The sequence below is a fragment of the Batrachochytrium dendrobatidis genome, assembly GCF_000203795.2.
Source record: "Batrachochytrium dendrobatidis JAM81 unplaced genomic scaffold BATDEscaffold_5, whole genome shotgun sequence".
NCBI classification, from domain to species: domain Eukaryota; kingdom Fungi; phylum Chytridiomycota; class Chytridiomycetes; order Rhizophydiales; genus Batrachochytrium; species Batrachochytrium dendrobatidis.
This window is the reverse complement of record NW_006281103.1, coordinates 1014259-1039084: the sequence shown is the minus strand read 5'-3', so window position 1 is coordinate 1039084 and position 24826 is coordinate 1014259. Positions and strand designations below refer to the sequence as shown.

At 39.5% G+C, this 24826-nt stretch overlaps 7 protein-coding genes across 7 annotated transcripts; 3 read left to right on the top strand and 4 right to left on the bottom strand.

The window, feature by feature from the left end:
• Nucleotides 1–389: 389 nt before the first annotated feature.
• Nucleotides 390–2001, bottom strand: BATDEDRAFT_88063 (uncharacterized protein; the record flags this gene model as incomplete). The annotated part of the gene is made up of 7 exons (XM_006678610.1): nucleotides 390–592; nucleotides 670–978; nucleotides 1050–1212; nucleotides 1278–1408; nucleotides 1486–1557; nucleotides 1627–1661; nucleotides 1823–2001. 7 exons carry the CDS (start codon nucleotides 1998–2000, stop codon nucleotides 410–412), a joined length of 1071 nt encoding a protein of 356 aa, XP_006678673.1. The 3' UTR covers nucleotides 390–409.
• Nucleotides 2002–2218: 217 nt separating this feature from the next.
• Nucleotides 2219–6635, bottom strand: BATDEDRAFT_24597 (uncharacterized protein; the record flags this gene model as incomplete). The annotated part of the gene is made up of 3 exons (XM_006678434.1): nucleotides 2219–4295; nucleotides 4906–6169; nucleotides 6431–6635. 3 exons carry the CDS (start codon nucleotides 6633–6635, stop codon nucleotides 2219–2221), a joined length of 3546 nt encoding a protein of 1181 aa, XP_006678497.1.
• Nucleotides 6636–7684: 1049 nt separating this feature from the next.
• BATDEDRAFT_24596 (uncharacterized protein) lies at nucleotides 7685–13875 on the top strand (the record flags this gene model as incomplete). The annotated part of the gene is made up of 12 exons (XM_006678433.1): nucleotides 7685–8051; nucleotides 8231–8616; nucleotides 8739–9347; nucleotides 9430–9607; nucleotides 9684–9830; nucleotides 9928–10343; nucleotides 10482–12190; nucleotides 12277–12382; nucleotides 12454–12646; nucleotides 12724–12789; nucleotides 12888–12904; nucleotides 12997–13875. 12 exons carry the CDS (start codon nucleotides 7685–7687, stop codon nucleotides 13873–13875), a joined length of 5073 nt encoding a protein of 1690 aa, XP_006678496.1.
• A 172-nt stretch (nucleotides 13876–14047) lies between these two features.
• BATDEDRAFT_24595 (uncharacterized protein) lies at nucleotides 14048–16125 on the top strand (the record flags this gene model as incomplete). Its single annotated transcript, XM_006678432.1, has 2 exons — nucleotides 14048–15956; nucleotides 16034–16125. 2 exons carry the CDS (start codon nucleotides 14048–14050, stop codon nucleotides 16123–16125), a joined length of 2001 nt encoding a protein of 666 aa, XP_006678495.1.
• Nucleotides 16126–16561: 436 nt separating this feature from the next.
• Nucleotides 16562–19918, top strand: BATDEDRAFT_35005 (uncharacterized protein). The gene is made up of 3 exons (XM_006678523.1): nucleotides 16562–16579; nucleotides 16682–18078; nucleotides 18177–19918. Exons 2-3 carry the CDS (start codon nucleotides 16704–16706, stop codon nucleotides 19832–19834), a joined length of 3033 nt encoding a protein of 1010 aa, XP_006678586.1. The 5' UTR covers nucleotides 16562–16579; nucleotides 16682–16703; the 3' UTR covers nucleotides 19835–19918.
• Nucleotides 19919–20669: 751 nt separating this feature from the next.
• BATDEDRAFT_24593 (uncharacterized protein) lies at nucleotides 20670–21780 on the bottom strand (the record flags this gene model as incomplete). Its single annotated transcript, XM_006678431.1, has 2 exons — nucleotides 20670–21175; nucleotides 21390–21780. 2 exons carry the CDS (start codon nucleotides 21778–21780, stop codon nucleotides 20670–20672), a joined length of 897 nt encoding a protein of 298 aa, XP_006678494.1.
• A 1231-nt stretch (nucleotides 21781–23011) lies between these two features.
• BATDEDRAFT_24592 (uncharacterized protein) lies at nucleotides 23012–24613 on the bottom strand (the record flags this gene model as incomplete). Its single annotated transcript, XM_006678430.1, has 4 exons — nucleotides 23012–23566; nucleotides 23779–24050; nucleotides 24174–24278; nucleotides 24583–24613. 4 exons carry the CDS (start codon nucleotides 24611–24613, stop codon nucleotides 23012–23014), a joined length of 963 nt encoding a protein of 320 aa, XP_006678493.1.
• Between the last annotated feature and the right edge of the window lie 213 nt (nucleotides 24614–24826).

The following is a 24826-nucleotide window of genomic DNA, read 5'->3' as shown; positions in this document are numbered from 1 at the left end:
TCACCGCCAATTCGTGCAAAACGAACACTATCTGCATGTTTTGAAATAAATAATCAACTATTCATTGTACTTTCTACTACACATTTTCAATAAACGTCCATCATAGGATACAATCAAACTATAGTTTTGAACTGGAATGATCTTTTTTGCACCCGCTCTTTCTGGTATAACCGTATATTATACAATCATCGAATTTGAATCCGGATATTGGGTTCAGCTGTTTTGATATTTCAAACTCTTGCACTTTAATATCGGATACGTTTGTGCACCAGTTCAACAACAGTGATCGCACATCCCAGTAGTGTAGCTGTTTATTATAACCGATATTCTTTAATGATCCATTTTACGTGAATACAAAACGAACATTTCAATCCTCTGCCCTCATTGTTCATCACCAAGCATACTTTTATTAACGAACAAGAACTGCATCAATCTGCTTGAGCTGAGGAAGCAGTACTCGAATCTTTCTTCTGTAAACTGCACGTGCATCCGTCTCAAGAGGATTGCCTTCAAAATACACTGTCGTCAGCTTTGTTTTGTTTTGGAGTTGCTGCTCTACTTGTCGAAATTGATTCAGCTGGTTATTGCTTGCCTGTTGAATAATGTATACGCTTTTAATAGACTTGATCTTAGAATAAAACAAAATCATACTCTTCAAATATTGCTTACCCATAACTCCTCCAATTCAGTCAAATGGTCTAATCCTTCCAATTGGGTAATGCGATTGTTGGATACATCCAACGTGCTCAGTTTCAAATTCCCTTCCAGTCCCTGTATCCTTTCAATCGCATTATGGCTAAGGTATAGCTCTTCCAGATTAGCAAGTGTTTCAAGCCCTTGAATCTGTGTAAGTCGGTTGCTTTGGATGCTGATCAAACGCAGCTTTTTGAGGTTCTCCAAACCTTCAATCTTGCTAATCTTGTTCTTGCCTATCCACAACTGCTCAAGATTCACCAATAAAGATAGGTTTTCTAGTTTCTAGTGATTTAAAAGAGTCAGGTTAGACAGACTGTAGGCTGTAAACTAACACAGATTCAAAATATACTTGCACGAATACGATTCGCACCCAGTTCCAGGTTGGTCAAGTTCACCAAATGACCCAAATTCTCAATCACTGTGATCTTGTTGGCTACAAAATACAGATCATGTAAATGGATCAGACTTTCGATCCCTTGAATTTTGCGTACTTTGTTGAATGACAGGTCCAGTACTCTGAAATCAAATCAGTACAAGTTTAAATACCATATTTGGGAATAAACCAAATCAAATGTGCTTACTTGAGATGTGTCAATCCATCCAAGTTACAGACCGTAGAAATGCGATTATCATAAAAGTCAATTTCTTCCAGTTGAGCAACATCATCCAAATGCTCGATCTTGTGAATAAGATTTTGCCTTACAGAAAGTCGCTAAACACCTCGATTCAAAAGTATAAATACAAACATGAAGCTCCAAAAACACTCCATATCTTGGATATTCAACTTACGGTCATTTGCTTAAACCGACCCAGATCCAAACCCTCAAGTGTCAAAAGTCTGTAGTGAATCAAGTCGATTGACTAAAGTAGAATAATTGTCAGGGGTTTCAATGCCAATTCAACTCGACCGTCACATTCAAGATAAACAACCTCTATATCCCTTGGAACATCATCCAATAGCCCATCTAGATAGAATCATACAATAAATGGATCAACAAGAATACCGATTTGGCATACAAAAAAACGAATTGTTTTACAAGCAATAGGATGGAATGGAAGACTTGTATACAGGTCTATCCATGAACCAACCCCAAGTGCAAACTGCTAGTCTCCACGCTGCACTCACCATTGGAAGTAAGACCGGGAGGGTCTGCAGCAGCAGGAACTTCATGCACATCATCGTCTGATTCAACACTGGATGAATGTTGCACTATGGCAGTCTGTACAGATGTATCATGTTGCACCTCTGCCAGAGCAACTGGACGGGAATGCGATACGTCAGGCTCGACTACTGTTACCCTCATCAGATTTCAAATACTGGAACAAGACAAACTGCCAACAGACAAAATCAAGTTGGCTACTTTTTGCATATCACTAATAGCAATTTGGCAAAATCTGGCCAGTAATCATTTGCACATCTCGACCCAAAATAAACTATTCAACTTTGAAAAAACTATAATTTATATATCTATGGTTTGGTAGTTTGTGATCAACTAAACCGCTAAGCTTTGGCAATGATTCATTATCTGACATCTGTTACTGCATCAGACTCGCTTGTTGTATTTCTAGAAGCCTCATCAGCAGGATGAGCAGATGAACAAGCTTCAGTGCTCGCAGAAGGTACAGTAGTATCAGGTGCGTCCACGATAGGCGTAGATATCTTGTCATGACCAACTTGCCACGTTGGCTTAACACCAGCCTCGAACCATTCTCCAATCTGTGTTACAACCGCATCGTAACAGAATATAAACTGTGCTGATGTTTGAACAGCCTTGATACGCTGTCTTCGAATGTGATTCACTGTCATTGCAACCATATCGTCTTTTGGAAGTCGCTGGATCTCTGATGGATCAACCCATGGCAAAGTGCTAATAGATTCGGATGTATGCATGCTATGCTGAGTGAGAATTGGATACTGTTCGGCAATGATCTGCGATCCTATCATATTACTCAGTACCGAGTCAATAGTGCAGAACACTCCAGTTCGTCCACATCCAGCGCTACAATGAACCACCATTGGTCCAACAGTAGCAGGACTCGAAGGCTGTACACCACTTGCATCAAGAATAATCATATCCGAGGCAGCAATCGCCTGAGTAGTGTTGGCAATCCGGATTAGCTGAAGTACTGAGCAAGGAGAACTCACTTGATGATCAGGCCATGCTAGAAAATGAAGCATACGAATTCGACGGATTTCTGGTCCCGCATGAATCCGATGATTATGATCAGAGCGACATGCAGATGTGGGTGTTCCTGTTTTGGCATGGTGTTCAGTGGTAATTGAAGGAGAGTTGTCTGTAGATACAATCTCTGCAGCTTGAGCACTCGATGCACCACCTCTACTCTCGTAAAAATGATGATCATCTTCCACATGTCGGTTCAACACATCGTCCACCATCTCCTTCTTGACAATAAACTCTCGCTGAACCGCTTGTCCGTTCATCAAAACTACCTCGTCTGTAAACTGAACTCGAAAACAAATGGCTGCAGGTCCACAAGATGATGATGAAGTGGTTGCGTATCGCTTGCTGGCCCCAACAACATCTGGCCAATATCGAGTGCATTTGATTCGACCAGCTTCTTCCTCTTGGGTAAGCATGACAATTACCCCACTCGACTGTTCCCAAATCATTTCCCAAAATGCTCCAAGCGTGGTTGGCATAGGCCCTTGAGCTGCAATATACTTGCGATGGCCATCAATACTATATACGGCGGATGCATTGATGTAGTCTGTGCCTGCCGCCAGCATGGTGGCAGAGACTGGTGACCGGATGTGCAAGGAACTCGTACTACTTTCTCCATCAACATGAACATTGGGTTGTACCCCTTGTAATCGCACTCGGTTATAGTCAAAAGGAAGAATGTCCGTGTATCGATTAAACCGAATATTCGCTCGAGATGTGGCAGATGCCGTTGTAAACACCATACGGTCAACACTATCGCTATCCGGCTGCACCATAGATGGATCTAGTTTATGATGCAATGTTAGTCGTCGATCCTCCATCTCTTGAATTGTTTTGTAAACACGCTTGAGAGAACGTCGGATGTTAGAAGGAGACCCACAGGACAGTATACTCAAAAGGTAGCCAGGTAGATAACAGGCCTTTTCAAGTATGGTTGTGAGTTGAGCTAGAGTGACAGCCTGCAGCCTGCTTGTAGCCGACATCGGACTGCTTTCTGGAGTATGCAATATAGCAGTGCATGTACTAGAAGCAGTTGCAGTTGTTGCAGTTGCTGGATTGTGAGTGTTGCGAGAATTGCTGTTGGAATGAGTGCGAACATGACGATTATTATGAACACTTTTGATATTGAGTTTGGGTGGTTGTAGGTTAGGAACAACAGTCAATGGAGCACTATGACTAGTCTGCAGTGGAGCAAGCTGTTTGAATGCAGACGACATGGGTGGTTGAGTGCTGCTCTCTTGGCTTTCTTCGACTACACTTTCAGGAATTGTAGGTGCCAAGTTGCTTTGCAAATCCAACGAGTCCCCGGATGGTTCAGCAGATATGCTTAGCCGGCCAGGCGATAGTCCTTTATTTAACATGTATCTAGGCGAGCTTGCCCGTCGCTCTGCAATAGATGGGCTTCGTCCAGTTGATCTGTGGTGCCAGAACAACAAACAATAAAGCGATAAGCGTGGAATTTGTAATATTTGAAAGTGTTGTTGTTGTAGCAGGCAGTGATTCATACGTGTGGTTAGCAGCAGTAAATTGTAGTTGTCGATGACATCCCAGCAAGGTTAAGAATAAATAAGCAATTCAAGTGAATCGACAATAGAATCAATTCAGCAAGTCAAGTTCCGCAATACAAACAGGTTGCATACACAAAATATACAAATCAATGGAAATGCCAAAAAATAAGGATAAACAGCAGTCATGATGAATACGCCAGCAGTTCAAGCATGAAAAGTCAATAATAGACGTCAGAACAAGAGTTTAAAAAACAGTTTTGGTTGGCAAGTCAAAGTGTAGTTTAGGGTGAATTGAAAATTCCAGGGTTAAAGTTGTGATCAAATGGTATTAATAATATTTTCGGCCATATAATGAACATTAAAAGTGGCAATAATTCAAACCATGTTCATCCAAATTGTGGTTATTTTCAAATTCAAACATAAATATTGAAATGGTTGGTTAAAAACAAAGTATAATTTGTTAGAAATGCCACAAAAAGTCAAAATTCAATCAACAGTATAATTCCAGAAAAACGTACGATGAATTGGGCAGCAGGCAATCAGCACTAAAGCTTTGTACATTTACAGTATTCGCCACCAATGATCGCCGATATGCCAGTGTTTGGTGTCGAGATTGCAAAGAAAGATTTGGTTGTGACATGGACCCAGGTACGACTTGATCTAAATCGTTGTTTAGAATTCTGGCAACAGGCTGTGAATAGATTTCATTCACGATGGGTTTCGGTGCTATTTCACCAGAAAGTCTTGCTGATGAATCCAAAGCGTCAGTAGTAACAGTATTTTTGACGCTAGCATCCTCTAAAAGCTTGCCACTATTGATACTATTATCTTTGTCTTGCTGGTGAGGTTGTGTATGTAACAGTGTTGTGGCATCTTCATTTGATTCAGTACCGTAAACAAGTAAAGCTTGTTTGTCGTGCGCTGAATCTTGCACTGATTGCGAATCTACTAATGGCTGTGTTGTATTGTGTGTGTTTGAAGTGGTATCTGAATTGGACTGAAGGTTTTGATTAGATAGCTGATTGGATTGAACAGATGACGGTGATTTGGCAGTTACCACATCACATTCATCACCAAGCAAGATAGAATTGGAGCCTGCAAGCTGCGGAATGGCGTCTGGATAGTCATCAATACTCTTTCCACTATGCGATGCATTCAAATCTACAAGCGCATCATTATCATCTGGATATATAATCTCAGGAATAGCAGAAACAATCTGTGATCGCCGTTGGGCTAAAGATGGTGTCAGCTTTGACTCAGACATTGACTGCAGAGCTGGCACATCCGATAACAAACCTGAACAAGAAGTTAAAAAAACACTCGTGCTTTCCCTTTGCTTGATTATTTTGTTTTTTTCTTGGCCAGGCAATTCCGAATGTTGTAAAGGAGATGATATAAATGCCGCATGCTCTGCTTCAAAAGTCATCAGTGCAGGCCGATATTTAGAATTTGGGGGTGTTGATGACTGGCGGCGATGAAACGATTGGTTTTGATTATATGAAGACTGTTGTGATTGGTGCATGCTATGTCGATTCTGTGATCCAGAACCATTGCTAGATGATGCTATGTTGGAATGGCTACTACTTTTTGATAAAGGCAATGATGACGAAAACTCTAGCATTTTCAAAAAAGATGTGAAGCTGTTGCGAGTACGACGATAGAGTATGCTTCGTGACGGATCTTGACCATAGATGGGCGGATTCGATGATTCAGATTCAAAGCCCTCACTACTGTTGGTTGTGTTTATGGGCTCTGAAGATTTAGTGAGGTGTGGCTTGCCATCTAGTCGTCCAGAATACACATTAGAAGAATATCAAAAATAGTTGCATACACAAGGTGTGTTAATGGCAATGAATTGATATATTATGCAATACAGCTATATAGGAGTTGCACATCTGTGTGCATGGCGACTGTATGCGAATGCCACGAGGTGAATTCAACAATCCATGCAAGTTGCAACTCATCCATTGCCAAGTGCTCCAATTCATTTTAGCATATATACATGGCGCAGTCTACACTAGATGAATAGATATATAAACTGACCTGTAGGCTTCAAACCACTTTGTAAATGGTCACTCGAGATCCCATTAAACTCGAGGTGGCCATTCAATTGGGTCTGACAAAGCAATGAGTTCGAGTCTGGCTTGCGCATTGATGTAGCAGAACTATTGCCAGAAACACCCTGCGAGTTTACATTGTCTTTGTCGTCTTCTTTTGTGAAAGCATCCTTAGAACCTGCTGCTCCCATGAATGGCTATATGTAAAAGTGGTGGTTATACGGATGTATGAATATGCTCTTTGTCAGAAATTGAAGCAATATAGATGGTCGTTTATATGAAGCTGTTAAAAGGCATTCGTCTTTGCGATAGTACTACTAGTATAAGTGGCAATCCACCTTCAATGTGCAGCAATGATTGTTAGAACGAGTGTATTTATAGTCGTATTCACGCAAAATGAAACAATAAATAAGGGTGTCAAATTCATAATAAACAGCCAATTTCATGCAATGATAATTCACATTTACTGGACAATATTATAGCATCGAGTGTTTGGCATGTATAGTTGCATTCCTAAACTGCAATCTTTGTTTTTTGAACTAGAGCGCGAGCGTATTTGAGATTAGGATAAACGAGTTTGTACTGTTCAACTGTTCCATACGATGAATGTTGTTGATTGAATTGATAGTATTGATTGCTAGTAGGAGAACGCAACGAATATTGACCATTGTCTATTCCAAAAATAGTAACGGAAAAAATAATGCTCCGTTTTATGTGAATATGGCCGCAAACTCGGTTTAGAATTGGCAAAAGTTTATTGGTATTATCGCCAGCTGTAATAACCAAACTTTATTATTCAGATTGCTCTGAAAATCCAACACAATATCATACGACAGTAAATCATAACAAAGTTTAGTTGCATGTGTTGAGATACATTGTCAAAAGCACAATATTAAGCCTTTGGTAGTATGTTTGGATCTAATAAGATCATGAGATAAACAAGACTCAATGTTAGTCATTTGCTACTATGGCGGGTTAAGTAGACCTAAAATTGAGACAACTTTAATTTTGGATTATTCAAGTTTACCCTAGTTGAAATATTACCATTGTAATTCTTGGCCTGTTTAATTGCACTTTTTACTACTACCGTAGTGCTCAAATCGAGCTGAATTTTCTATCAAGTATTTATTTTTCAGATTCAGACAATATTGGACCAACAATTCACTCATAGCGCTGGATACTATCAGTACAACTAGTTATTGCAGGGGGCTCCGTTGCTTAAATCTGAATTCCTTTGCAAATGGCACAAGTCTATAAAAGCGATACGTGTATTCCTATAGATTCTTCTATTCCCATACATTTAGACTCGACAGCACCACCCACTCATTCTTTGCAGCCTAGAATTAGGCATAATCATATACAAAGCCGTGACCTGTACTCCAGCGAGCCTGTATTACATCACAGTCGAGCTTCATCCGTTCGCAAGCCCCATAGCTCACTTATACTACGATTTTTCTTCAATGCTTGGCAGCAGTTTTTGCTTGCAGTCGTTCGCGTTGCGCGCGTTCCTCCGTCAAGACATAAAGTGTATCCCACTCCACTCAATAATGATCTGGATTTTGATAATAACAAAAAGTCGGACGATTCTGCTAAAAGTAATTTTTTCAGTAAGCTGAATAGCAATGGAATATTAAAATTTGGTAATATTGCTACATACTGTGATCACCAGAGTAAAACTTTCTTTTTTGTTGCTGGTACACTATACTAATTGTAACGCTTTCATCTGTAATATTCTACCCACTATAAACATATCACACCAATGCAATTTTTCACAAAACATATTTAGACAAACTATCCGATACAAATTCAGAATTTTTCTTTGATAGCCATCTTTTGGAAAAGGTTTTTGAAAATGGACGACTTCTTGAATGGCGTCTTCTCGTTCATCCATGGTCCCATAAATTCAAGTCTCAAAAAATGGAAGATCATTACATGGAATCAATTCTTTTACGCAATCGTGTAATCTATGCTAGAGTGCTGTCAACCTTTACAGTTTTAATCGTTATTGCAGATTTCACGTTGCTTACAGCACATATGGGGCTAGCCGTAACAGTTATACTGTTAGTAAACATGCTATTTTTGGCTGCATTAAGTTGGATCAAGGCTGGAAAAGGATACTTGATTATTGCGACAAGAATTCCTTATGGAATAAACATTTTAAAATCCGCTGTGGTAAGAGCTTAAATGCTAAACTATACAACTGCCCTATTTGAACAATTGTTTTAACCATTATCCGCGTATGCTTTAAACCACTACTTTAATCTAACCATAATAATTGCAATTTTATGGATTAGGTTATTGCACTTCTTACTGCAGCATGTCTTGATCTATTCATTTCTAAATTGCCAAGCGACATTATAGGAAGCACAGCTATATGTAGCATTGTTTACTGTAGTCTTTCAAGTGGCCTTGCTTTGACATATCTGGAATCTATAAGTCGTATTTTTTTAATTCTTGTCGTTGTTCTAATCAAAGTCGGGTTTATCTATAGCCAATCCGTAGACTGGCTTACTGGAATAATTTATCTTATTCCAGTTATCTGTGCCTGCATCCTTTCATTTAGTTACGTCAGCTCTGGCGATCGTATTCGTCGCTTAAACTATTTAAAAACCCAGTTTGTAGATGCGCAACTTCATCAAACCAGTATTGAGCGAGCCAAAGCCGATTACCTTCTCTCAGTCTGTCTTCCCAGATCCATCATTAAAAAATTAAAAGGCCAGCACAAGTTTGATCTTATTGCTCATCGGCATGAAAATGCCACAGTCATGTTTGGCGAGTTAAAAAATTTCAAAGAGTTTGTTGCTGGTAATATGTCTATGAAGAATGCAATCATTACTCTGAATTACCTGTTTGAATACATTGATGAGTCAATTTGCCAGTTTGAGTCATTGGAAAAAATCAAGGTATATATTGGTGTTTTAATGTGGTAGCCAAGACTGTATATATGATGCCAGCTAAACTGATTATTTTGCTTTTTTAAAATAGACCATTTCCAACAAATTTTTGATTGTCGGTGGACTAAGTGAATCTACTTCTCATTTGACTCAAATGATTGACATGGCCATCGCGTTAACTGAATACTTTAAAACACCAAAGCAAATTGAGCTCGACAACAATGTGCTTGAAACGGTTACATTCAAACTTGGATTTGGAGTTGAATCTGGTATGATCACTAACTGTAGTATATTACACAGTTTTTTGAAGCCAATATTTAATGCATAGTCGCTATTTGTATATAGGTCCACTTGTGGCGTGTATTGTTGGCAAAAAAAAGTTTGTTTACGAGATTTATGGAGATGTAGTCAATGTGTCGAGCCGATACTTGGGAATCGCAAAAGTGAACCAGATTGTTGTATCTGAAAACCTTTACAAGACTTTGGCCAACAGTATGTATTTTATCACTTTGTTTTCAAAATACTCAAAGTCATGGTTAAACATGCCAATATTAATCGTTTGGTCTCATTTTTTCAACTACGCAACAAGTATATAATGGAGAACCTCTTGGAGCAAAGATTGTCAAAGGTAAAGGCTTGCTAAGGCTTTGCAACATCAAAGAGAGACATAAAGAAAATTCTGACTTGGAATCATCCCAACCAAGAATATCTGTCACTATACGTGATAAACTCAATACATCAACTCGCTTCCGCAGACTCAGTTTAGCCAATATCATACGAAGTAGTGCATTTTCTGCCGCAGTACCACTATCTAGTCATACTTCTATGAATATCTCGTCAATGATTTCTTCTTTGCCAGGACAGCACAACATATCAACAGGCAATTTATCAGGAAAAAAGAGTGACAAAGGAAAACCTGTGCGATTACAGCAAAATAATGCACGAGAGTTGAGCCAAGTCGAAAAGTCGGAAACGTCTGATTTTCTACAAACTGCTTTATCAGCTGTAAGTATTTGCTTTTGGAGAATTTGATGGTATTGCGTGATTTCTGAAATACGCATGACAGCACTCTGTTTTGGTTCAACTGACATCTCAAATACCAAAACAACATGAACTAAAATTTTGGTTTCTGTTTGTTTTTAGAGCAATATACTTTTGGACAATGGGGCTCATTCAGTTCAAATAGAACAGCAACGTGGTGATTCAGTAGTGCTTGAAAACGCGGTTGAATGTCATGACCATGCAGAAGATGCTTTACATCCTCTCAGTATTTCTCAAGCAGGCAGCACGCATAGCTATGAACTAAATGTATCTCATGGAAAATTGACTCGTATACAATCCCATTCTGATGTTCAAAAAAAATATCAAAGCTCATGTACAGATGGAGATCTTAAACAGTTTTTTAGCAGTAGACGTCCAAGCTATCAACACACAGATACAAGACCTCATAATGGGCCGATTGAGCTTATTGAAAGTGATTATGACGGTGCTACATCAAATGCAAATGCTCCTCCAACTTTGCTTGTTTCTGTTCCAAATGTATCCGATAGTCAGACTTTTGATACAGTTGAAAAGTCCGGTTGGCTGGGTTTGAATGAAAGCAATTCTGCAAGAAAAAGCGATTATTCTAACAAAGATGGTCAACACTATAGCAGTGTCAAACGCAATATGATTAAGGAAGAAGATGAATGTAGCATTCAATCTAGCAACGATTTGAATGATTTGAATGATTTTGTAAACCCCCTGACTCAAAAGTCGATCAATCGAGCAATGTCTGCTGTTGTGCGCAAAACCACACTGTTGCGATCTTCCGTTACTACAGCTGGGCAATCGACTTCAGCATCGGCATCGGCATCTAGACGACAACTTACCATTGAAGACGAGCATAAACTACAGCAAACAAGCTTGGAGGCACGAGATGTAATGGCTGAAGTTATTCTTCGAATGTGCGAAAAGGTTGAAATGATTAATGACAAGGAGCACGACAAAGATTGTGACTCGACTCATGGAAGCAGAATTGATCGATACATGAAGGTCATATACAATGAAATGGATTTGGAAACTCTGCGATTTAAACACACCGCGCTCGAAGAACAGTTCCAGATGGATTTTGTCACATCTACGCATATTTCTTTTATTCATAGCTGGCTAGTTATTGCTTGTGTTGAAGTCATGGTTCTTTTTCTTGGTCTGTGTAGCTACACTAATCTATTTGGAAGCATTGCATTGGTGACTGAGGATTTGAATTTGTATATTGGCGGATGGATTGTAACTATTTGCTTGTTGGCCATCAATCCTATATTTTTATGCTTTTTTCGAGAGTATACCAGCAGAGGAAGAGATGTACAAATACGCAACATCCAGTTTTTTGTGCTCATTGCAAGCCTGTTGGTATCTTTTTGGACAGTCATGCTTCCGTGGACCGGATTGTACAGCTACTTTTTCATGGTGGGCGGTAGCTTGGTACAAATCTTAGCCTACAGCATCTATCATATCAACGGAATAACTTTCATTTACAAATCACGTACGACTGCAGCAGTTGTCTTTTTTAGTCTAGTCACTCTTCATATTCTTCAAAAAGTCACCTGGTATACAACTATAGGATCTGTAGGCTGTATTTTTATGGTATATTTGACAATTATTCGTGGAATGCGGTTGCAGCGTGTCGAGTACCTCTTGGATGTGATTATGGACACTCAAGGTGAATTGGTATGGGACGAAATCGAAAAAAGCTCAAGGTTGCTGCATATTGTGTTGCCAGAGATAGTCATCAGTCAAATTGTAGCAGAACCAAGCTCGATTGTGTATGAAGAGCTGAAATTTATTTCAGTGTTATTTTTGGATATTGTCAAGTGAGTATTTTTAGGTACTGTTAATTGTAAAATGTGTCATTCTATTTATACTCGGATGCTTATTACATGACTTTATGATATATTAGTTTTACCGTGATGTCAGGAAACAAAGAGCCCATTATTATTGTAGAGATGCTTAATACTTTGTTTTCTTTTTTCGACTTTATCACTGACGAATACAACGTTGAAAAGGTGACTTGGCTGCTAAATTTCAAAAAACTGGTATTCTGCAGCAAAATGAAACTAACTTTACTTTTAATTAGATCACGACAATTGGAGATGCATATTTGGCATGCTCTGCCATTAAAAATGATGTAGATCCAAAAGTAGGAGCATCGGCAGTATGCATGGTTGCTTTACAAATGCAGGCATATGTAAAGCAGACATTAAACAAACTACCAAATGTGGTCAACAACTTTCCTGGATTGGTAAATATTCGAATCGGGGTGCATTCAGGTATTGCTTTTGACATTTTAAAACGCTCAAGATATGTATGGCATAGGATAAATGACCAAACTTGCTTTGATGGTTAGGACCTTGCTACGCTGCTATTATGGGTGGACCTAAAAATTTTCGATACAATGTACTTGGCGACACTGGTATGCTGATTTGATTGGATCCAAAGTATTTGTTTATTTACTCATCAAGCCATTGTTATTCTAAAAACTTCAATATCATTATTATACATCTACAATAGTTGATATTGCAGAAAGGGTATGTTTGTTTGCATTGTTCAATTTGGAATCGACGAATAACATTGCCAAACATGTAATAATAATTGAACTTGATTTGAATTCAAACGTTAGGTCCAAGAGATTGCACCAGCTGGAGGGGTATGCATCACACAGCCCACGCTCGAGCTGATTCAAGATAATTTAGACTTTCGGTGGGAGTTGTATGATGTCACGGCTAAAAACCTTGAATACACTTACATTTTGAGTTTGAAAGATGAAGCGACACTTTTCAATAACCAGGAAGCTACTACACGGAATACGGCGGAATTTACTCTTCCTATCCAACTGGATCCTGTGCGTAGTACCACTGTAGAAACGTTTTCAGCAGTCCCATCGTCTTTACCAAGCCTTGCGATTGGCAACACACTCCCCCCACTCACCTCTCAATATTCCGAGATACAAACTCCAATTAATGATATATGCCAAGAGACACAGTTTGATCAACATGACCCCAACAGCAATCTTGACTTTATATATGGCGGCGAACTTCCGATTCTGCCACGCTTAACAAGCCAAAGAGGACAGCATTCACCTTTGCCCACTCATACATTCAAAAAACCTGTGTTGCCAAATCTATCCAAAAACTCGTCACTTTCATCATATGTTGGGAAAGGTGATTCCATCACAGTTCAGGATAGTAAGAGTCAGTCTCCACGTCCAGAATCGATATCACACGGTATTCCTCGAATTACGAAAACGCCTAGTTTCGAAACATCGCATGTTAGAGTCAAAAGCTTTAATGGAGGTGTGTTTTCTGGTGGTTCTGGAAGTGATACTAATGGTAATGCCGGTACACTGCTGATGGTAAACTCGAGTGTATCTCGCTCCCCTTCCACTTTCCGAAAGCTGACGGGATCTTCGGACAGTGATGGCATTATTGTTCCCTCTGTTACGATAAAGAATCGAACCAACACAGCTGTTAAACGGAAAGATTTGATGGACAGTCAATAACTGGTCAAATAAAGTCGAGTTTACAGTTATAATTTGTCGTGGTTTCAACTCGATTGAATTTCTGATGAAAATCAAAATTTTCTACCATTGAGCAAGTCGGCCCAGTAGTATTAAACTATTTGCTTTGATACCAGTTACGGATATATGTGTTGAGATGGTTGATCCAATACATATGCGAACAGTCAGCGAGTCTGTTCAGCAACCCTCTCTACTTCGGTTTGTGCTATGGCTACCAACCTACTCTTTCACAGATACCCTTTCGAGTAGTACAAGCTATCTGCACACTTGGCAGTTCCAATGTGCGTTGTCCCTTGCAATCATATTTCTGACCATTCGAATATTGCGGAGAGTACTGCAGATCCAATCATGGCCTATATGGGCAATAGTTTCAGCAAGGGTGCTGCTGCTTATCTGGATTTTAGGACTCATGATAAATATAGTTTTGAATGTTGGATCATTGCTAAACTCGGGTGGTGGAGTTTGGAATATCTTGACTCAGTTTGGGCCAGATGCACCCTCTGCATTCGAATCTGCTACTAAATCTTCTGAAGCTTCCGCAGCATTGATGTACTCGGCAAACGCATCTACCAACCCCATGTCAGGACTGCTACCTCCAGTTGGAGCCACAAGTGAATTTGACTCGGATGATTCACCACAATGGGCCAAAACCTTGGCTGATTCATTTTTCCTGGACATTATGGTTTACGAAGCCATAGTTCGCAGCTACATCATACTCTATCCACATCCTGATGGCCTGGTTCCAAGCTACCACCGCGGCTCGATCGATGGAGATTTTCTTTGGGCAGCAGTACTATATATGCACTATGCAATTGAGCTTCTTCCTTTGATGCTTCTAAAATGGCTTCATATGGCTACGTTGTTAAGCCACCTAGCTTGCAACATGGCAGTGGATAATGAGCGGCTGGGGAAGATTTGTGCTAATGCGCCAAAAGCTGTTCATTGGATTAGAAGAATCCATCTTGGTTGGAGTATAGCAGTTGGATATGGCGTCCCGTGGTTGATGTGGGTGCCAGATATGCTGGTGCTTGCAGCTGCCGTACTGTTTAATTTTGGCGTTGGAGTTGGAGTTGCAGTATCTACTCATGCTGCACAAATTAATTCTCGAGAAGATGCTCAAATAGCGGCCATCAGGACTAATTTGGCCGGAGCCCAAGCCATGCAGCAGCGATCGCTTGTACAAGCAACAAGCCCAGTTTTAGAAAGAAGGCTCCTGGGTGGCAATTTGGATCAGGACGAAGCAGAGTCGCTGTACAGATGGTTTTTAGATACGAATCAAAATATGCCGACTGAGGATATCGACGACTATAATGATCAGCTGTGGCTATCAGATGAGGGAGAGGACAAGACTAATGATGGTAGTATATCAGGAGAACTTGAGGATGAAGATGAAGATGAAAAGGCTAAAATGAATGATAGGATTTCAGCAGATGAAATCGAACAGCTGCTTTCAGATGCATATGCTGGCTCAGAAGTACTACAGCATAAAGACGCGTTGGATGAGTCGTATCTATGTCCAGGAAGAGTATTTACTCGACAGATGCGCCATGCAGTGTTACACAACGAACCCAACGCTTTAAATAAGCAAGATGTAAATGTTGGGGCTCAAGGCTCACAACTTTGGGGCCATCGTCGGCGCAGTCTTTCTAGCGGAGTTTCACCGACTCTAAATCTTACACTAGCTAGTTTAAAAGCAAATGGAATGCAATTTGAGGAAGACGCTTTGATTTCAAATCCATCCTCACCTACATTTGCGACATATAAAAATGATCGAGGATCAGCCACAGTAGTGCCCACACGATCACAGTCTTTAACTGCAGCAGGCGCCAAAAGATTTGTCAAAGAAGCTGCATCTGCAGTAAGAGATGTAGCAATGCGAGTAGAGCGTTTCCATCGGGTGTTGGCATCGCACGCGCCTGTTGCAAGGATGGTGGATCGCATTCTTTCATTGCGACAACGCGAAAATCAACGTAGAAACGATCATGGTATCAAGTGTGTAGTATGTACGACACGCATGAGAGATATCATTCTTCAGCCATGCAATCACTTGTGCATATGCGAAGGTAAACTTTTATTGCTGTTTTGGAATTTAAAAATAACTTGTAGCTAACAAGTGACTCTTTGCTTTGTTTACTTGTAGATTGTAAAATAGGTATGGGACAGCAGAATATTGGGCGTTGCCCTGTCTGTTCCAGTCAAGTAACTGGCACAGTCAAAATCTTTTGGAGTTGAACGTATGCGTACAGCTGAACAGGAGTATTGAGCTGTGATTGTTTTTATCAAGGCGTCAAAAATAATTCAAGTTTATTTTCTGCAGATGTTTTTGGTCAAAGTATTTTACCAGTAATTATACAAGACTCGGATGTATCTGCAATCCAACCTTGAAGTCTTGATAAGTCAATATGTGGCCGACTGTCGACATAGTCTTTGAGATGGTAGCTGTAATTCTAATACATATAAAAACAATTAAAACCCATGAAATCTTACAATTATAATTCGAGTATACTGGCCAGTATTATTCACACAGAAACCACTTGCCACTAGATTAGCCCAGCTAAATGCCTGAATCTCCAAATCACGTGGACAGCATGCAAGGCAAATTCACAAGATTTCACTTTTCTTTCAAGTCACTTTTTGAGCTCACGTTACGGACAAGCAACGTGTAAATCCGCTGACATTTAGCCAGGTGAGTGATGCAGAAATGCGAGACATTTGGACTGATTTGAGGGAGACAGCACCCAGTAGCACATCACTAACACCAGCATGGATTTAAACCCTTTTGATGTAGGACACTGTCCTTTATACTTAGCATGAGTAATACAAAGGATAGGGACAGTCAGACTCTATTGGGGAGACTAAGATCATCCCGCACTGCATGGACAACCACCGCCTTTTCAAAGTGTCTCACACCCTTTCCGACAGATCCTGGGAGACACTTGTCAGGAAAAACTACAACTGCAGGAAAGGATGGTCAGATAGACCTTGATGAGAATGGCAAGGCTGATTCTTTGGGTGGACACACTGGCTTTAAGGAGGACGGAGAACCTCGTCGCACCATGACTGATGTTCATGTTCTAGGCACCGCAACCATGGCCATTGGGCCACATCTGTTTCCAGAAACCACTTTCTACAAGGTTGTCTATCTATCTGAACCTCGCAAAAAAGGGACTGCTACTGGCACTTCCATCGATTTCAATGCACTGACTTCTCATCTGTCTACTGGGACTACTGCACCAGATCTGCCTGCCGTGCTATGGCCTCCTGTACTCCACCCTTTGTCCACTTCCAGTGCTGCTACAAAGGCGTCTAAAGACCCTCACAATGGCAGTTCGTCTTTATCCAAGGATAATGCCAAAGCTTATCCTGCATCTGCAAATACACCCAGTGATGATTTAGAACACTCTGATCAAGATGCTGAAAAAGAGACCAACGACCAGCAACAACAAATGCTCAACTTTCAGCATCTATTTTATCCTCAGTTAATGAATCCTGCGTTTTCCGCCATGTCTGGACTAAACGGTGCTGGTTTATTTCCTGGGATTGCTCCTGTACCTGATCCAGTCTCGGATATTGATGAAAATCAAGATGATCAAACTTTTGGGTCCATAAATAACAAAGAGGAGAGCAAAGAAGAGCAAAAAGACTCGCACATACATGCTGATCAACCGGTGCAGCCTACTACCGTACAGACATCTTCCATTCTGCATGATACTGCTAACGATAGATCAACCACCAAAACAAAGGCTAGCAAACCCAAACTTTCCAAATCTACACCTTTAGTTTCTTCGCAGCCTCAGCTTAGAAGAGGACGATCATCAGCACAGTCCACGTCAACTGCCAGTACCCAATCAGTAGTAAAGTCTGAGTCAGTCAGTGTATTGCCAGAAGCTTCACCAGAAATTGCCGTGTCTTCTTGCCCTACTCGAAAACTTAGCAAGCAGGATGAAGACGATGTCAATGCAGATACTGACGACTATAGTGACGAGTACAGCGATTGTCATGACAAGGCAGGTGGTAATGAGACGGATGACAAAGAAGACGCGGATGTTGGCGTCGGTTTAAATGAGCAGACCGAGCAGAATGCCGATATGGATGCAAGCAACAATATCGAAGATGATATTGATGCCAGAGATAAAGCTTCTTTTACTGGCGAGTCAGGTACGAATGGAGCACTTTCTTTTATGGGTATGTTTGTAAAAATTCTTAATCTACCAAGCTTTGTTGTTCAAGTGCCTACAACTTAAACGGTTTATTTCAACACATTTGGATTGTAATACTTTTAGATATGTCCCAATTGGCATCTACTTCTGCTTCTGGAAGTTTTTTCCCCCAATTTTTTCCTCCAACTAATATTGAGACTGCAGATTCTTCAGGATCACTTTCGTCACAACAGAATATTCTTGCTGCTGCCCAAGCAATACAATTCCAGCATATGATGGCGCTTTTTGGAATAGGCGGAGCTCCTGGCACACACGGACAAGGGGGTCAAGGAGTATCATCATTAGGTATGCCAAATCTGCAACTTCAAATGCTAATGCAGATGCAGCAGCAACAAGCACAATCTTCACAACAACAGCAACCCTGCAACTTTTCTCCATCAGCTTTTCCTTTTTATCCTGGAATCAACCCATTTAATTCAACTTTGCTTCAGCTTGCATTATTACAGCAGAAACAACAGGCTTTTGGACCTAAGCAGCGACGATCCTTTCGTAAATCTTATGGATCTGCTTTTGGCACTTATCCCAACTCTAAACTATACAATCGACCCTATAGAACAGTATCTGCTACATCAATGCCAAAGGATCCCAAAAGCGTCTACGATGTGCTGTTTGAGTTTCGCGAATCACCTGGCTTAAGATGGGTCATTCCAAAGAATGCAATCTATCAAACTGACCAAACTGAGGCCCCTTATACCATCAAAGTATGCTTCCATTTGCCATACAAACACCAAGGCATTGTGCTGCGTGTTCTTGATGCAAATATTGATATTTTGAATGCCATCAAGACTGTCCCTAATGAAGCAAAGGTGTCTCGGAGATTTATGGTCAAAAAAATGCAAGGCTTTTTCCAGTCAAGGGGAAAAGAGAAAAAGGCGACAATCCAGTGTGTCAAGTTTGACGCCAACCATCTTGATATCGGCGTTGAATTTGCTATTCCCTCCAGCACAAATCGCATGCAATTACAGCATGAGGGTTTTTTGCAGTCGACTGTGGATGCTAGTTTGTTAAACTTGCTGGAATCAACACGAAATGTATATGCCAAGGAGACCAACGATACTTATTTAGATACTGAAGAGGACAAAGTAGTAATTCAAGAAATGCTGACTGATCAAAATTTAGCTATTAAGAAGCGGTCAGCTATTGCAATGGCTGCTGCTGCTGCTGCCTCTGCTCACGATGATGATTTTGGTTTCTCTAAACCGTCTACTTTAGAAGCGCATAAGCCTGGTTTGAAGTCTAAGCGCGCCAAAACAACTCATCCATTACCCAAAGCATCTGTTAAATCCACAAGTCGAAAAACGACAAGATCTGGTGTTAAATGCGTATTGACTGAGCCGGAAAATGCTTCAAAGTCGACGCCTCAAATGAACCCTAATGCTGCCAAAACATCTAAACCTTCTAGAGGATCAAAAACAGCCCAAAATTCCTTTACCCCTGCTTCTTCTCGTGCAGCCCAGTCTGCTTCCAAAGGCTATGTTGCGCCAGGGAGATCATCTCGACGTAGTATAATGGCTTCTGCACTTTCACGCCAAGCAATAGAGTCCAATAAAGTAGTTGAGCCCTTATCTGACGATACCGCTTCTCCGAGTTCTGGTGCCGAGGACGAGCTGGACGATGGCATTCAAAAGAAGCAAGAGAATAATTTCAACGTAAATACTGCTCATATGGAGATTGTCGAGGATGATGATGACGATGATATTATTGACGGGTCAGATTGCTGATATTTGTTTTGCATACGTTGTATTCTTTGACGCATTTCTATTTTAATATTTCTGTTAAATACGAGAATGAACCACTCTCATGCCGATTGTTTCTCTTTAAATAATTATCATTGTGGATTATCTGCATATACTTTGACTATTTGAAAACTTTTAGCAAACTCACCGCTAATTGATAATTTGGTGTGCCAACTAAACCTAGCATACTGATTTATTTTCAGCTCTATATTAAACTATGCTCTAATGTGACTGGGTTTGTGAATACAAGGTTAGTTTCTCTATTAACAGTGAGTTCATCTGAGAGTTCAGATGGCATGCTCAGAGCCGATTCGTACGTGACATTCAGCTGATAGTGCTTATTGATCTATTTAACTCACTATTATTAGGGAAAATAGGTTTACTTGTATAAAACAAAATTAATTGAACTCCAATTTGACCATATGTATTGCAGTCTCTTGAAAACGAATTTTCTGTTTGTAAAACGGCACAGTTGGTTCAAGTCAGCACAAGACCCTGTAGGTGAAACGCTGAAGACTGTCAAAACACCAAGCTCAACAAGAAGTCACCACTAGACCACTAGAGTGATGGTGTTCTATATTTAACCAAGAGGAGCAGCAGGTTGTTTAGCAAGCTGGTCGTGTCAATACAATTAGACTCGTCGCGATACAAGACACGACAATAGATGATCCTGCCATTCAAACCAACAGGCAATCTATCAATGACAAAGCATTGCCAAGCATATGATACACACTGATGGTCACATATAACTTTTCATTTATCTCTTTGCTATCATTCTTTTTATCGCTAGTTATAATTTACTATATGTTCCACCACGTGTCTAGTTTGTAGTAGTGAAGGCGCAGGTAGTTGATGGTGCGCTATTAGCACGAGGAATCTGAGTAGAAGAACGGGGTGATGAACTATTAATAACCGAAGGTCCTGCTTTTCTTGGAATATGAAATGCATTAGAAGATAAAGGGCTTTGTTTCTGGTTGGAAAGTGACTTTTGTATTGCATTAAGTCGATAGTGCTCTGCAATATTTTTAAAGTCCTTCATTCGCTCCAATAGAATGGTCCCACCTATTGTATGGAATGGTGCCAAACCAAATCCAATCTGTTTGTACGAGTTTTGAATCAGTACCGAAGTACTTTGAGAAACATCTCGAGGCACAAAAAAGAGCATCAGAATAATGGCAATAAAGTCTGCTAGGACGATTATAATGACTCCAATACTAAGACAGATTTGATTGATACGAATTCCGTGTTTGACTGCCTCGGTGAATTCGCTATGCTCTTGATTTGCATACATTCTAATAACCATCTTGGCCAAATAACATACTGTACCTATACTTTGAATACAATCGTATATTATCACTGTAGCCAGAAACCCAAATCCAAGTTTGGAATACTATAACAAATGCATAAATGACGCTTAGTTGGATCGACAGGGTATCATGTAGGTAAACTAATTAGCCAAGTGATAACGAAAAGCTTACAAAAATCCAAAAAGAAGACATATCGCTATATGATGGATATAATACACTGCTGATTAGCACACCAGGACTCGCGCAGCAGTAAATGACGCCTATTACGATCTGAGCACGAAAGGCCCAATGCCTTAGATGATAGGGCAGAAACATGCGCATTATACCCGTTTGCATAATACAATAAAACAGTACTCCGGGGTAATATATATTTATAGACAGTGACGAAGAGACGGATCTACTATAGTCGCCATAATTCGAGCCAATAAGCCGTATTATTTGAACTGAGAATGCAATAAGTACAGAAATGCATAGACCCAAAAGCTGTCTAGATGGTCGATGAAGATATCGCAGATACGCCCATCCGAAAAATGCGGGTGTGATGACTACGCCTGCTACGGTTACTACTAAAGCCGTATACTCATGGGGTAATGAGATGGTCGATAGTCTAAGCGCTGTTGTCATGTAATTAAATATATAAGTTTAATTGAGTTTTGAGAACCTTTGCAATGGTAAAATACAAAACTAAAATTCGGCACCTGTAACAGCAATCTCAAGATTATCTTTATTAATATCAACCAGCTTGGGAAACGTTAAAATGCAGGGAAGCCACGGTCCAAAATACGTGCAAACAGTCAATCATACAGCACTCAGCTTCACAGCCATCAATACTAGCCAGATATAGTAATATACATTTCATACTAATCAAATAATCAGTAAAAGATTGATACTTGGTTTAGACTCTAAAAATGACATTTGTGACCATGTTGACTCAGTACAGTTGCACTCTGGTGTCGAGTGCTTGGATGTATTGCTAAAAATGATCATCAGCTATAAATAGCAATGCTGCTTCTGCTCATGTACACTACCAACTCATTCAGAAAACATCTTCTTGAATAGTTACTACTAATACGAATCTAACTTTTATTACCAAATTTAAATAGGATATTGACTTTTGGATAAAAAGTTTTTTAATATCTTGATAATTGACCACCAAGTTTTGAAAGCTTATATTTAAGCTATATTCACTTGAAGTAAAACGCCAGTATTTATCTTGCAATTTTATTTTAATTTGGAATCAATAAATGAACAAGCATTTGTCGCGCTTTCCTAATACTGTCAATATGATGGTCAACTTCCCATGAAACAAACAGCAGCTAATCAACTCAATGATCATATGATATAATACGCGTGGTATTGTCATGACAATCTATGAAAAAACAAAACAGTCAACTTGACCTGTGGTTTGATCAAATCAAATTATGTAATGTGTCAAAGTGGTCTTCATTTACTGCCGTATTCACGTAAAATGGAACATGTATTTGTCTTGTAATGATTGCCTTGAAAGAAACAATTGTTAGTCTCCACATGGTGCAAGTTTAAGGACATAGTAGCATATTTAATTTTAGACAAACTTTGTTCAAATGCAATTTATTTTATAGTTTTAGTACTGTTTTTTAAAATTTCCAGAATCATCATTAATGATTTATGTATGCTACATTGCTTTGGAGATTCAAAAAACGCAGTGGTTTGATCTAGATGTTGTTTACACGTATACAATACCAATACACGATAGTTTGATAGTGGCCTGAACATTATTTGTACCTTGGAGTTTATAGATTCTTGAAATATGCTGCAGGTCAACCAAAAGTAAATGACTTTACAGCATATTACATATCTGCTTGAAACAGCTCTGCTACTTATTTTGCGTATCCATATCTAGTTCCACAGATATGTCGCTCATTGTTGCATGAGCAGAAGGATAGTTTATAGTTGGCCGTGCAACTTGGTAAACTTCTGTGATTTCATCGGCTATAAACTTTTTAGCAGAGGTTTCAACTGATTTTTGCATGCCAAGTGATTTGTAAGCTTCTGCAATGTTTTTGAAGTCCCTCATTCGCTCCAATACAATTGTTCCTCTTATTGCATGCAATGTGCCCAAGCCAACTGCAATCTGGGTATAAGCCGTCTGAACGCGCGATAAAATATCTTTGGTTGAATTCTCGGGTAAAGGTATCATGATAAGGATGATAAGCACTATATCGGAAAGCACTGTGGCTGAAATAAAAATGCTAAGAATGATCTGATTGAAATAAATCCCTTTTTTGATTGTTTCTGTGAGCACTGTAGATGGCAATGCTTTAGTGTACATTTGGATGACAACTTGAGCCAGATAGTATAGGGCGTAAATACTTTGGGCCATATCGTAAAGCAGTACGATCAGTAAGTAGGATAGACCAAAGTAAGAATACTATTCATATGGAGTTGATATAGGAAACCATTAGCAATTTTATGGCAAAGCATGGGATGAATATGCAGTATGATTCACGTATAAAAAAGTTGATTTGCAATACTTTGCTAATTTGTATCTGTATTGGCAAAATATCTCGAGTCGTTCCAAACGAGATCAAATAATATGCAGTACAAATTTAGATTGAAAAATACAACGTATATTCTACTTACTACTGACCAAAAGCTTCCTGGTGGTCCAAAATCATCAAAGACTATCCTATAGAGCCATAACGGAGGTGTGCATGTAGCGTAAAGAAATATAATCATAACTTGAAATCTCCAAACAAATTTCTTCAAATGATCGTATAGAAACAGTCGCATAATTTTGGTTTGGAGTAACATATATCCAAGCGTTGTTGGATAAAAAATGTTGTTTGCAATAGCTAGGAATAGTCTCATATGCCTGCTTTGAATATTTGACCCAATAATAAGGATAATTTGGACTATATATGTCAACGCGACGCAAAGACATAGATATACAAATAGTGTTCTCGGTCTGATGTGATAGCGATGTATAGCCCATACAGCAAATATTGGAGTTGCAATAATGTCTGCTATTGTTATACCACATGCAATATATTCAGACGGAAGATTTATAGCGAATATCCTCAACGCAGTGGTCATTTTAAATGTGCGGGATTGGCTCGATGCAACAGGTTTGACTTGCAGTACTATTTCAAAGAATGAGAAAATAGTCAAACTGAAAGCCAAAAGCAAAACATGATTTATTGAAAACCATCATTGTGCCTATTCATTTACTCAATACTCATGCTATTCAGTTCGTGTTTTGAATAATCATAAAACTTGATTATACAAACCTGACAAATGTTTTTAGCTACAACAGTCTAGCACGCTAGGAATTGAATATGATTCAATTGGCTATAAATGAGTATGCAATACACTCTTGTCCAACTCATCAGCTACCACTCGAGATTTTGTTGTAAACAATTGGTCATTTTTTCTTTACTTGCTTACCAGTGACTGCTAACCCTGTCAGTATTGTCATATTATTAGCCTGCTTAAAAACTTGATGCTATCAGAATATCGACTACACAAGATTCAATAGCATTCTAAATCATGTTTGGCTTAGTATAATTTTTTGCTGCCTATTATGTAAACTAGCAAGACTCGATTAAATAAAGTGATAAAGTCTGGTGTATTTCAGATGAGATACTACTGATGGAAAGCCACAAAATATTAAACATTTGGTTTCATATCA